This window comes from Hydra vulgaris, chromosome 08 (assembly GCF_038396675.1).
Source record: "Hydra vulgaris chromosome 08, alternate assembly HydraT2T_AEP".
NCBI classification, from domain to species: Eukaryota; Metazoa; Cnidaria; class Hydrozoa; order Anthoathecata; family Hydridae; genus Hydra; species Hydra vulgaris.
Window position 1 is genome coordinate 61,037,501 of NC_088927.1, and position 14,434 is coordinate 61,051,934.

At 28.7% G+C, this 14,434-nt stretch overlaps 1 protein-coding gene across 2 annotated transcripts in view; it reads right to left on the reverse strand.

The window, feature by feature from the left end:
- LOC100212735 (structural maintenance of chromosomes flexible hinge domain-containing protein 1) overlaps positions 1-14,434 on the reverse strand; it is a 121,114-nt gene that overhangs the window by 19,511 nt on the left and 87,169 nt on the right. For both annotated transcript variants that reach the window (XM_065804082.1, XM_065804081.1), the window contains exons 22-24: positions 11,181-11,340; positions 7,532-7,698; positions 68-384 (exon numbers count right to left, since the gene is read on the reverse strand). In XM_065804082.1, coding sequence (XP_065660154.1) covers positions 68-384; positions 7,532-7,698; positions 11,181-11,340 — 644 coding nt within the window. The remainder of the gene's footprint in view (positions 1-67; positions 385-7,531; positions 7,699-11,180; positions 11,341-14,434) is intronic.

Sequence of the window (14,434 nt, forward strand, 5' to 3'; positions counted from 1 at the left end):
ACTAAAGATAAATCTATTAATAAAAGATGTCACCATTGAAGGATGTACAAACAAAAAATATTTCTACCTCTATTGCATTCATATCGGGAGTAAAAACTTTAATTTGGACATTTCCTTTTTCAGCTAAGCATTTAATTGAATTTTTACGAAAAACCATTTCACCGCTGATGTTTGTTTTTTTAACTAATTGCACTCCAGCAGTTTTCGGTTCCCAAACCAATTCAACACCTGTCTTAATGGATGTTGGATTACCATATAAATCTGTGATTTGGCAATGAATACTAGACTGAATAAAGCTGTGAGAAAGAAGTGATATTCTTGGAACCTCATCATTTTGTTTATTTTGAAATGATTCACATTTAAGGGAGATTTTAGCAGCTGGACCTAAACTTATAAAAATGTTTATATATCATAACTATTAAACAAGTCAAAAATTAAAAAAAAATTAAATTTATAACTTTTAATAAAACTAACAATAAAAATCAAAAACTAAAAAAATTATAATAATTAAAAAAACAAATATAAAATATCTATGATAATAGACACAACTTAAAATATTATGATAACCACATTAAAAAATATAAAAACTTTATCTACATTTTCATACAGTAGTTGCAAGTTTTTAATAATAAAATTATGATTTACAGAAGGTTTTTTAGGAAATTATTCCAAACAATTATTGCATATTGATATTTTTTAAATGTATGTATATTAGCTAATAGTTTCATAAACAATTCTAGACAAAAAAATTTTCAAAAAGTGTTTTTGCCAGTTTATACTAAGTATCTTATTAGAAGTTGCGACTACTTAGTTCCTAGGTTTCTTAGAAACAGTTGTGTTTTAGTTCCTAGCCTTTTTAGTAAATGTTGTGTTTACTTGTTAACACTTTTTTAGGGGTAACCGCAACATCACAATTTACCCAAATAATTCCACTATGTGACATCTGCTATATTTCATTTTCAGCATCTGCTGACATCCAGTCACTGTGGTGCTCGCAATAGTATGTTTAACATTGTTTTAACTTTTTTGAGATTAATGAACACATTGCGTTAAAAATTTTTTTTTTTTTTTATTAAGAGTTTTTCACTTTTTTATTTTGGCTTACTTGTGTTTAATTTTTTTTTTTTATTATTTCTTATTTTTTGGTCATAATATGTTACTTAAAAAAAAATATATAAAAAATGTATAAAAATTTTAGTAATAAAAAAATTTTTTTTTTTTCATTTTTTTTTTTCAAAAAAAAAAAAAAAAGTTCTGCAATTAACCAAAATTTTGAAAAAAAACTTCCACAGCAAAGTGGTTAAATGCAACTAACAAAGTCTGCACAAAAAGTTGTTGAAATTTAAAACCATATAAATCAAATTATCTAAATTCTAAATAAGTTTTACTCTCCGAAAAAAAGCATAGAATATAAAAGTTCAATACAATTCTAATGAAACTTGATAATGTTAATCTTTTAACTATATATCAACCTCATTTTCAATTTTTTTAATGTTAAACTTTTAACTATCAATTTGTATCTTACTTTCACTTTTATTTTACACTTTTCTTACATTTCATACTCTGAATATCAATTGATAAATACAAAGTTTGATAAATACAGAATTTAATATGAAGAAAATAGTTGCAATTACAAAAAAAGATTTTAAAGCTTAGTGTTATTAAGTATGTTTTATTGCAACATAGAGTGCACCACTGTCAGTTACTAATAGGGTACAACAAAGGATTATTTTCCTATAAACTATTAGTTAATTGCAAAAATTAAGACAAAAAACTTTTAAATAACTATTTTATCCTTTATCAATGAAACCTGGAATTTTAAACTTTATTTTCAAATGAAAAACTGTAAACAAAAAGTAAAATAAAAAATTGCAGTTATTAATAAAAGCTTTATAAATTTTTGTTAAAAGATTTCATTTGTTACCATGTTTACTGTTACTATAACTTTTACAAGCATGATATGAAGGTGTGATAAAGGGCGACACATTATGCATTTTATGTAGAGCAACTAGTAATTTTGTGCAGGGCTATGATATTTAGGTTACACAAAAATCTATTTCCTTTGATAATATCCTAATCATTTAGGCGATTTGATAAGTGAAATAATGTTTGAATGATAATTTTTCTAAATTTTAATTCACCTCCCTAAGACCATGAAGGCTGCTAAAGTCAAGGAGGCTACTCTTAGTTGTGGTTACAATCCTCTCTCAATTAAATAACTTCGAAACACAAACCTTGACGAACAAGATCACTGTGCAGAGAAACAAGTTAAGCACGGAACTATCAGGGACTTTGTTGGGAACTTCTCACTTATGAGGCGAGCGCTTTATCACCACACTACTACTGCAGAAAATAAATACTTTTAACTACAGAAAATATGTTCATATATTACAAATAGAATAAACTCAGATTAAATTAAAAAAGAATATATATAGTTTTTAAGAAGCTAACTCTTTTGATTGAACTATTAAGAAACAGAAGAAATATTTGCAATTATTTTAACACAACCAAATTGTGGAAATAAAAAGCATTTATCATCTAGCAAGCAAATAATTATAGTTATTTTTATGTCAAACTTTTATTGAGGTTTGGAAATTAGAACAATGGGAACTAGAGCAGCAACCAGTTCAGTTCTCTGTAGTTATCAATTGTTTTAAACTTTTGCTGCATAATTTAAAAAATATGTCTTTAAAATTAAAAAGTTAATAAACAAAGCATAACAAAAATCAATTGCTATTTGGCTAAATAATAGGACATTAACTTTTAACTTACTTAGCATCATTACTTAGCAACTCTTTTAATAATTTAATTACACAGTGTTTATTATATATAAAATATAAATATATATATATATTTTTTTTAACATCTTCGCTTCCAACAAGGCTGCAAGCAACCACTAACTAAAGTTGAAAGTTACTGGAAGAGAAAAGATGAAGATTGTAGAGCAAGATAACGATTGATGGACGACTTAAAGGATTGCAAATTATATGAATCAGGAAAGCAAGATGAAGGAAGCGAATTCCAAAGAACTGATGTTCGAGGAAAAAAACTAGACGAATAAGAGTTTTTGGAGCACTTAGAAACAGTCACAGAATAAGGATGAGACTTAATTGAATGACGAGTAACACAAGAATGAATTTTAGTAGATGGCACAAGAGACACTAGCTCTTTAGAGCAGTATCCATTATGAATTTGTAAAAAAGAGGAAGAGAAGCAACATTACAACGAAGTGATAATGGTTGGAGGTTGGCTGCAAGATCAGGTTCAACTATGTTTACAATGCGTTTTTGCACCTTGTCTAAAAGAGAAAGAGCATCATTAGAAGAACGACCCCAGATATGGCAACAGTATTCCATACAAGGCCGGATTTCAGATTTATAGAGATAGAGAATAGAATCCGAAGTAACAAAGTGTCAAGCTCGATAAAGAGATGCAACCTTAGCAGATGCTAATTTTGCAACTGATTTGATATATGGTTTCCAAGAAAGATCGGAAGTAAGAGTTAATCCAAGAAGATGAAGAGTAAATGACTCATTGAGTACATCACTATTCATAAATAGAGGAAGATCTAACTTATTGCAATAACAATTGGCTGAAAAAAATTGAGTTCTATCTGCATTGAAGTTTACCAGCCACTGTGAGCCCCATGCTGTAGCAGAAGTGAGATCCTTTTCAAGCTCAAATGCCCCCACCAAGCAATCAGAGAGTGTTGGTTTCTTATCACAACAAGAATAAATGGTAGTACTATCAGCAAACAATGCCACCTTAGATGTGAGAATATCTGGAAGATCGGTAATGTAAATTAAAAAGAGTATAGGGCCGAGGATAGAACCTTGAGGAGCCCCTGAAGTTACAGAATAAGAAGAAGAGTGCTGTCTATCGAGGACAACTTTTATACTACGATTGGAAAGGAAGGATTCAATAATCTTAAAGATGTTACCAGATACACCATAAGAAGAAAATTTAGGGAGAAGACCAGCATGCCAAACTTTATCAAAAGCTTTTGAAATGTCAAGAGCGATGGCCTTAACCTCTCCACCTTCATCTAACGCACGATAAAACCTATCAGTTATTACTGTTAGCAAATCAGCTGTAGAACGAGAAGATCAAAATCCATATTGATGGTCAAAAAGTAAGTTATTAGATTCAAGATGAGAAATTAAGTGCTCGTTAATCAAAGATTCAAAAACCTTGCTTATGATAGGAAGAAAACTAATGGGACGGTAGTTAGACGAATCAGATCGCTCTCCAAAATTTTTGAAGATAGGGATAACAGATACCGCTTTCCAGCAGGCTGGAAAACAAGACTTGAATAGTTTTGAGAGTATAGACGACAGCTCCGGAGAACACTTCTGCAAGACAATAACAGCTATGTTGTCCAGGCCACAAGCTGTAGAAGAGTCTAGGCAGGAAATCACTTTAGATACAGAACATGGAGTGATACGAATGTCAAGCAATGGATCAACCTGTTTGTTGGCAATATCAGGTAAAACGCAACTAGTGGAATCAAGAGATGATATTGACAAAAAGTTTTTAGCAAACAATTCAGCTTTGTCTTTAGGTGAGGTGACAAAGTCTGAACCATACAAGAAAGGTGGAATTAAAGATTTGCCCTTATTATTAATACTATTAAAGATTCTCCAGAAGTCACGAGAGCCTGATTTTTGAGATGAGATACGAGATTTCATGACCTGAGAATAGCAAGCTTTAGCGTTAGACAAAACCTTTTTACAATGGTTTCTAACAGTAATAAACAGACGTCTGTTTTCAGAAGAATTGTTTTGGTAATAGATATGGAAGTAACAGTTTCGATTGGAAATCGCAGCAGCACAGTGTGAGGAAAACCATGGAGGAGAGTGAGGCTTGACTTGGAATTGTCGAGAGGGAACAAAAGATTCCATGCCAGCCTGAACCCACGAAGTTATGTAAGATGGGCATTTGTCTACAGGAAGACAAAAGATTTCTACCCAAGGGCCATCACGAAGAAAATCACAGAAAGAATCCCAGTCAGCTTTACTGTAGTTGTAAGAGGTACGATAATAGGGGGATTCAGGTGATAAAGAAGAATAAGATATTAGTTTTAGAGAGATCAAACTGTGATCAGAAGCACCTAAGGGTGAATGTGGAGAAACTGAGCACTGACTAGGATCAGAAACAAGACATAAGTCGAGTAGAGAAGGTAAATAATTCAGGTTGTCTGGAAAGCGAGTTGAAAAGTTGACTATTTGAGTTAGAGATTGAGAAAGGCAAAAGTTGTGGGCTTTATTTCCTGCAGAATCAGTGACACTAGAGCCAAGCCATTTAGAGTGGTGAGCATTAAAGTCACCCACAACAACTATATTAGCTGATGGATAAAAAGAAAGGGCTTGGTCAATATAATCAGAAATAACATCAAAAAGAGTGCAGTCTTGAGATGAAGGAGAGGGATATAGAACAAAGAGAAAGGCAATAGAGTGAAGTAGTGCTAAACAAAATTAGTCTCACATCTAAACTCAAATTAGTCTCACATAGAGCAAGTAGGTCTGGTGAACATTGCAAGACTCAACAGAAGAAAAGTTACTTCGAAGACCACGAATATTAGTGAATGATAGATTTAGAGAACTTGTTGATGAGGATGGTTTTTTGTGTTTTATAGTTTTTAGTAATTTATTTATTTTTAAATTTGTTGAAGAACTTGACCCAATGCATAGATGGTACTCAGAACACCATTTAATAGCCCAAGCAATTGCCTCATTACTACTAATAAAACCTAAGCCATAACAAAGGGCTCCAAATGTGGCCTCCGCAATGCACTCAAAAAGTACAAACAGGAACACCATCTATGCACAACATGGCACTGTTAATACTTTGATATTTTTCAGCTATTGATGGAATCAGCCTCTCTGAGAGCTACCACAGAGTTCAGGAAACCTGACTACCAGCCGGCCTCAGAACCATAAAACTGAGTTTTAGAGCTGTACCCTCATTACGAGATAATAGAATGAGTTGCTTAGTCATAAAAACAGAGACACTAGCAAAACCCATGCATACATATATATATATATATATATATATATATATATATATATATATATATATATATATATATATATATATATATATATATATATCAGGGGCTATTCTATACCATTTCCGACAGCGTCAACCATATTTGGGCACCAATTTTGGGTGCTGCCTAAACTAAAATTTGAGAACCTTTTTTTGTTTGTTTGTTTGTTTTTTAAAGCAAATATTGATTTCTTCGTTAAAAAATGCCGATTTTCCGCTAAATTTCTCCGATATGGGGGGTACTGCCACCCAAATTTTTTTTATAGAACAGGCCCCATATATATATATATATATATATATATATATATATATATATATATATATATATATATATATATATATATATATATATATATATATATATATATATATATATATATATATATACATACATAAACTAGTATAAAAATACTCTTTTAACTTTAGCTTCTACTGTCAGTTATTTCTTCAGCGGATCATCAGGGAGCTCTGTTACTAATTTATTATTGTTCTTTAAGAACATTGAACATACCTTTCGTAAAACTTATTTACATATTTAACATGTAAATTATATTTACAAGAATCATTGTGGCAGTACATTTCCATAAATATAAAAAGCAAATAAAGAGAATTTAATGTCACCAACATTATGAATGCACTTTGCTTTTATATTTATTGGAAAGGCTGATATTACTAGTAAAAATTTATATTAGTGCACTGGTCATACATTAGAATCATCTGCTTTTAACCTCATCTGGAAAATAAGAAAATTATAGTGCTTTTGACTTTTTTTTTTTCTTCTTCTTTCATTTATGATTTCTATTATAAGTTAATAGTTATGAACTAAATATAATCTAAACTAAAGTTTTTCAGTTAGCCAAATATTACACTTTTGTATTAGATTAACCAGTTTGTTGTACTATACATTTATATTTATTTTTTCATTAAAATTCTTCTTTTATTTGAAACTTTACTTAAACAGACACTGCTTAAAACATTTTTTGATTCGTAGTAAAGTTTTTTAACATACAAAGTTTTGTGTTTGGAAATAATTTAGGCTTTAAACTGATATAGTGTACTTAATTAACACTCTTTCACTTTTTAAACATATAAACAGGCTTTGAATGGAAAAAAGTATTTTTGATAGTCTTAGATTACTATATTTTGTATTCTATACAGTTAAAAAAAAGTTTAATACTTAATCTCCTTCAATTATTATCAAATACTTTGACTGACTTATTAACTAACTTATAATCTTCAAATAACATCAAATAATTTTCAAATATCTTCAAATAATATCAAATTATTTTTTTGACAATCAATTTTTGAGTTTTTTTATTAATTTGTCAGTCATGAAACAATTGATGAAAATCAATACCAGACAAAAAATAATTTGTTACAAATTTGTTAAATAATTTGTTACAAAATTAGAAACATCAGTAACAGCATTGAAATGAATATACTTACTATTTAATTAATATATTTACTTAATTAATATACTTACCACAATTTAGTTGGATTTGAATAGAATCTTTTATTAGTTTTTCTTCATCATCTTGAACTGTCAAGATTACTTTCCCAACATTTCCATATAAAATTGAGGAGGAAGTAAATATAAATTCATTCATAACACGGACAAGACTTCCTGAGTAAACCACATTCAATTCAGGTCTATTAAATTAATTCACATTAATTCAGGTCTATTAAAAGATGCAAGCAAATAAAAACATTCATTTGCTTATTAACAAATAAATTAATAATGCTTTTTAAAATTATTTTTTGTTGCTTAATGTGAAAATGTAAAACAAGTAAACAAAATATAAAAAACCAAAAATATGTAAAGAAAATTATTTAAATTCTAAATTTTCTTGGTTGTAGAGAAGAAAATTATTTACAATATTACACTATTATAAGAAATCTGCACTAGGAAGAGAAAATTTTTACGTAAAGTTTCCGCATAATCAAATTGATTTTTTAATTATTTTGAATACTGAAGGCATAATACTCATCTTTAAGAAAAACTTTCTCAGTACTATTTTTTAGCTTTTTTTGTTTTTGCCTTGTTATAAATTTACACCAAAATCTTTTTTCTCTTTTATATACTTAGTATGATTATAATATTTTTTCTTACCCATAATTTACTATATATGCATGCTTGTGTGTTGTTGAAACCTCTGGCACAAAGTTCATTCACCCATAAGTTACTATATATACATATAGTAACTTATGGGTAAATGAACCATTTACATATAACTTTTTTTATTTATTATGAGTTCAATAATATAAATGTGTAAAGAATAAATTATTTAGAATTAAAATTACTAATACTCATTCAAAGTCATACATATATATTATTAATTATATGTTTGCAATTAAATAATTATTTACTTTGTGATGTGAAACTTTTGAATTTTTTAAAATTTTGTCTAAACTGATAATGAAATGTTTCACCGGATGATGACATATGGACGATGAAAATATTTTTATTATTATAAATAACAGCTAATGAGTAATAAATTACAGCATTATGGAATCAGGGAACCATTGACCTGGGTAATTATACATTATCTTGTCTAAACATGTGAACTTTTATTTTGCAAAAAATTTTTTCTATATTTTCAGATTACTCATCATCTATCAGACTAGAGTAATATTATCGAAACATTTGGTGTCTGTTGCAAAAGCAAAAAACTAAGTGGATGAAATGATTGGAATTGATTATGTATACATATCTATACCCAGCAGTAAAAGAAAAAAAAAGGTCAAATAAAACTCACTTTTATAGAGCTATTAAAGTTTGCAACTTGGATAAGTGATATTCAAAAAATAAAATAGAACCAATAATCATATATTAGTTGTACCCTATTGAAATAGGGTACAAATAATATATGATTATTGATTTAATTTCTGGTCACTTGGCTAAGTTTTGACATAACAATAATTGTTTTCATTACAATAACTTGTTAAATAAATTGTTTTTGTATTATTAAGATGAACTACAGTACAATATTTATTGTTATTGTTGTGGGTCATTAAAATACTCTTTTTTTTTCAGATATTGTTATTGAATTATGAAGATGAATTGCAATACAATATTTTTTTTTAATGTATTACTGTATTAAAAATAAATAAATGGTATTCACAGGTATTGTTATTGTTTCTAAAAAAAATAATACAATAACAATAGTTATTGTAAAAATAAATAAATGGTAATCACAGGTATTGTTATTGTTTCTAAAAAAAATAATACAATAACAATAGTTATTGTTTCTGTTATTGTTTTCATTACAATTACAAGTCTAAACTCTAATTACAACTATATAACATATGTTTACCCTTATTTCCAGTGTAAATTTAGATGTAATTTTTTTCCTAATGCATTTCCAAAATCTCCAATTCAATGTTTTAAAGTACTACTTGCAAAAGTAACTTTTTTCAACTAAACCAAATCAAGTCAGGTTCAAGATCATCACTATCACTCTGCTATTGGTAACATGTAACTAGGACAACCTGCCCCATATCCTGCACCCTTGTTAGATTTGCTTTTCTAAGCAACGGCTAGGAGAAATAAACTCTGACTGGAAATTCCCTTGCCTTGGGTCTCTTGGTTGAGAAAAGACTTAAAATGGTGTCTCAATACAAATACTCATCTTTAGCAGATATTACATGAAACCAGGCCTATATAAGGCCTGTATAAGGCCTACCAGGCCTAGAATTTATTGGTAAGCAGGATAATTCTATTGACCAGACTTGCACTCCTTTATTATCTATTAGGCTGGCATAGATGTAAACCTGTAACATTGTTTCCGAATAACAAATTCTTGATCTTTTGATTCTATTCATAGATTTTTGATTGTGTCTCCTTGAAAGTAGCTTTGCAACTCTTTATGTTATCTTCTAATGAAGGTACAGCTTTAAAACTTAGTTTAATAGCGCTAGTAGTAAGGTTTCCTGAACTTTGTGGTTTTCTCAGAGAGGATGATTCTACCAGCAATTGTAAATATTAAAGTATTAACAGTGTAATGTTGTGCATGAATGGTGTTCCTGTTAGTGCTTTTGGTGTGCATTGTCAAGGCCATATTAGGAGCCCTAAGTTTCAACTTAATGTTAATTAGCAGGGCTATGTCCTGCTAATTAATATCAAGTCTATGGCTTATGGTCCAGACAACATTCTTCTCTCTTCGGTCAGCACTTTCAAGCTCAAGCTTTTTTGCGCTCGGCCACAAGCCTACAAACATTTTGTAGGCATGTGGGCGTGTGCAGGCATGGTAAAGAGCTTGCTAAAAAAGTAAAAGCATTTTTTTAAATTGTAACAAATCATTTTGCTCATCAAATATACTTTTATGAAAAATTCTGAAAACACTTTTAAGAATGGAATTATTTATTTAAAATTTTAATAAAATGTTCATTATGCCATTTTTATTTTTATTATCTATTTAGAATTTAAATGAAACATTAGTTTTACCGTTTTAATGTAGCTAATTAGTTACAAGAATTGCAATGTAACATTATTTACAAAAAAAATCATTTGAATTATAAATAAATATTTTATTTAGAACTCAAATGGATTTTTTTTGCTATTTTGTCTAATATTTATAAACTTTCATTTTTTTGCCATTTTAGTTTTAATTAATTTATCTAGAATTTAAGTGAAATGCTTGTTTTGCCAGTTTTCTTTTAATTATTTCATTTAGAATTTATTCTTTTCGCTGCTTTTTATTTTAATTTATATAGGAAATAAAGATTGATTTTTAAAATCACACACAATGATTTTAAAATCACGGCTGACTTACTAACTGCTGTAACTAAAAAATTCTATTGTGTATTAGATAGAGGCAGGGGGGCAAGGGCTATTGCTCTTAACATATCAAAAGGCATGCTGGTCTTCACAACTAGCTTGCCTCATAAGGTGTATCTGTGAAAATATTTGAGATTATCAAATCATTTCTTTCTAACAACAAAAATAAAGGCATTTTTGAAGACCAACAATCTTTTTTTATTCTAATAAAATATTGCTAGTTTATCTAGCACACCCTGTAAATTATATGCACACAAATACATGGTTAAAAATGCTGACAAAAAAAAATTAATCTTTTACTATTAATAGAAATAGAAACGAAGCTTTTTAAAAAAAATTGATAAAAATAATTAACCTTGAGTGCTGGACTGTTATAATGGGAACAGAATTGACATTTAATGCAAGATTGTGATATTTATCATAAGCAACCACTTTTGTCGCATTGGTTAACTCTTTTTTTCCTCCACAGAAAGCATTAAGAGTCAAAGGAACAAATGCCCATTTAGTAGGAATGTCTAAAATTAATAAATAGGTATATGATTTGCTACCTATACAGAACTAAAAAAGTCAAATTTATTTAATTTAAAAAATCAATACCTTATATACTCACACTCAATATATCACACACCTTAAAGTCATAGTCTTTGACAATTAAAAATAAAAAAATCAAGTCAAAAAGGCAGCCCCAACAGCCAATCAAGTACTTGGTAGGTTAAAAAAAGCATTTTGTAATCAGGATATGATCATATGGTGCTTATTTATTAGAGTGTATATGGCTTTTATATGCTTGCATCTCAAGTTCGTGGTTTAAGCCTAGTCGCTGTTTCTGAAGCATGAAATTAAAACACTGGAAAAAGTGCAGCAGCATGCAACAAAAACAATAGCATCAAAAAAGTTCTTGCCATACTTTCAATAATTGAAAATGTTAGGTTTAAAAACTCTTGAAGACTGCAGAATGTGAGGCAACCTAATTCAACAATTCAAGACCACTCAAAAAGTTGACGAATCCAATTTTTACGTGCCACTGACAAAAAAAACTAGCTTGGTCTTTCTTTGGGGTAAGAGTAAATGACGAGTGAAAAAATTGGAGATGGAGAACAGTTTTTTATAAATCAAATTGTATGTCACTGGAACACTCTCACTACACTAAAACAGTTGATACTATGTGCAAAAAGCAATTGATGCACATAGTATCAACTGTTTTAAGAACACTGTTTTAAAACTATAGCTGCTTTGTATGCAGCACAAGAATGTCAGAACAGAGGGGCCTGGGGCTGCCCCTCTTAATCAATCTTTTTATTTTTTATATTTAGCATTATTATTGATTGATTACTGAATAAACTAAAAACTAATTATTAGGACTTCTTCTAGATTTAATTCTTCAAAATATATGGTATAATTTCTTTTTTACATGCAAAAATTTAATTTCTTTTAAAAAGTTTAATTTTTTATTTATATTTTCTCATTACATTTAGGTATATAATAGGGTAAAGAAGTCTAATAACGCAACCCTTTTGTATTATATTGATTATTTTTATGTAAATATTACATTTTAATGAAAATATATTTTTGATTAAGTAGTTTAGCTCTAGAAATTTGTTTCTCTCAACTAAAATAATTTTAAGGTTATATCATTTTTTGAAAAAAGGTACTAATACCAATATAAGCCTCATAAGCATCCTATAACGTACTATAACCACAACATTTTTTATGTTAAGTTATTCATAACAGATTAACTTAAAGATATATAGTTAAAAAAATCATTATTTATCAAATCATAGTATTTAACTTTTGAGTAAAATAATCATAATCTGTTTTTTTGCGTAAGTAAAATAAACCTGTATTTGTTTAATCACTACAAAACATCATTCTTACTTTTTTTTGTTGTTGTTGATGCTTTTCAAGTCTTTTTAGGCTTACGTTTCGTTCTCATTTTTGTGAAACTTTATGCTTGCATTTTAATTATATCCTCAACTAAAGCAGGATTATATCCTCAACTAAAGCAGGATTATATCCTCAACTAAAGCAGGATTATATCCTCAACTAAAGCAGGATCATACCCTCAACTAAAGCAGGATTATATCCTCAACTAAAGCAGGATAAACAAAAACAGTTTGCATGTTTAAGGACCTTCTTTTCTAATTGTTTTAGGTGATTGAACTATTGTATGGACACTTGGTGCAGGCTCTGAAGATCCAGGTCCTAACACATTTACTATTTATTTGCATTAAAACTAGAATTAATATAGTTTATCTAAAATAATAAGGTAATACATGTACTTGTACTTACTTATGCATGTAATAAAAGTTATAGGTAATATGAATAAGCATTTGTTTATATATATAAACATAGGTGATATAATGTAAACATATAATTGCCCACTCTGTACCATGTCAAGAGATAAATCCAAATCTATAAACCTTCAGGTAATTTATTAAGAACTCATATATGTAGTTCAATTATTAACATTTTAAAAATTTATAAAATTATGATTTTTACTATAGTTTAAATAAGTATAGTTTTTTTTAATTAGAATGTTTTAAACATGTACATTAATGAACCTGAAGTACCAAAGGAGGTTATAGATAAAATTTATTGTACTTGTTAACAGAGAACTGGATCTGGAATTCGACATCCCTGTAGTAAGAAAGACATAGTACAAAACCTAAAAACACGGTTAATGTCAACAGGTAAGAGCTTAATTATAGCTTTTTGTAAACCTAAACTATGCAATCCTAAAACATATTTACAAATTTTCAGGTTTAAAAACAGTTGAGCAAGTAATTAGCAAATCTCTGAAAGAAATTCAACAATTTAAAAATATTGAGTTAGACAACACTGTTGCATTGTCAACTGGAGGAACTCCTTTAAGTCTGCAGATTGGGAAAAAGTCAACCCTTAAAACTACCCAGACTTTCTATAATATCAAACGAAAGCATTATATGTCAGATTGTACTATTGATTTAACAGCAATGGAATTAAGAAAAGATTTGGGTAGATTAGGTGTGGAATCTAATTCTTCCAAATTAAGATATTACATGCTCTAAATAAGTATTACCTAGTGGGAAAAGTGTAATTTTTATCCAAAAACAAAAGTTAAAGAAAATAAAACTATTAAAGATGTCATTAAAGATTTAGTGTATGTCAAAGATACAATATCTCTAGTTAATCATATTTGCACTGCTAGGGGACTTGAAATTGATAATGTTATTATTGGAGTAGGAATAGATAGTGGCCAAGGATCTTTAAAAGTTATTATGAATGTTTTTAACAGAGAAGTAAATTTTGACTCCAAAGAAACCAAGAATATTGGAATGAACAAAGTTATAATATTAGCTTTTGCCAAAAATGTTTGCGAAAGCCACACAAATCTTTAAATTCTTATAGAAAAAAAAGCTAAACGTTTTACCTTCCTACAGATCTTAAATTACTCAACATAGTTTTGGGTTTGTCAGGACAGTGGGGAAAATATTCATGTTTATTTTGTGATGGTAATAAAACAAATCTTGGAGAATTGAGAACCTTTAATATGCTAAAAAACATGTATAAGAACTTTGCTGAAAGTGGATTTAATAAAAGCTTTATGCAACTCTACAAGAATGTTATACA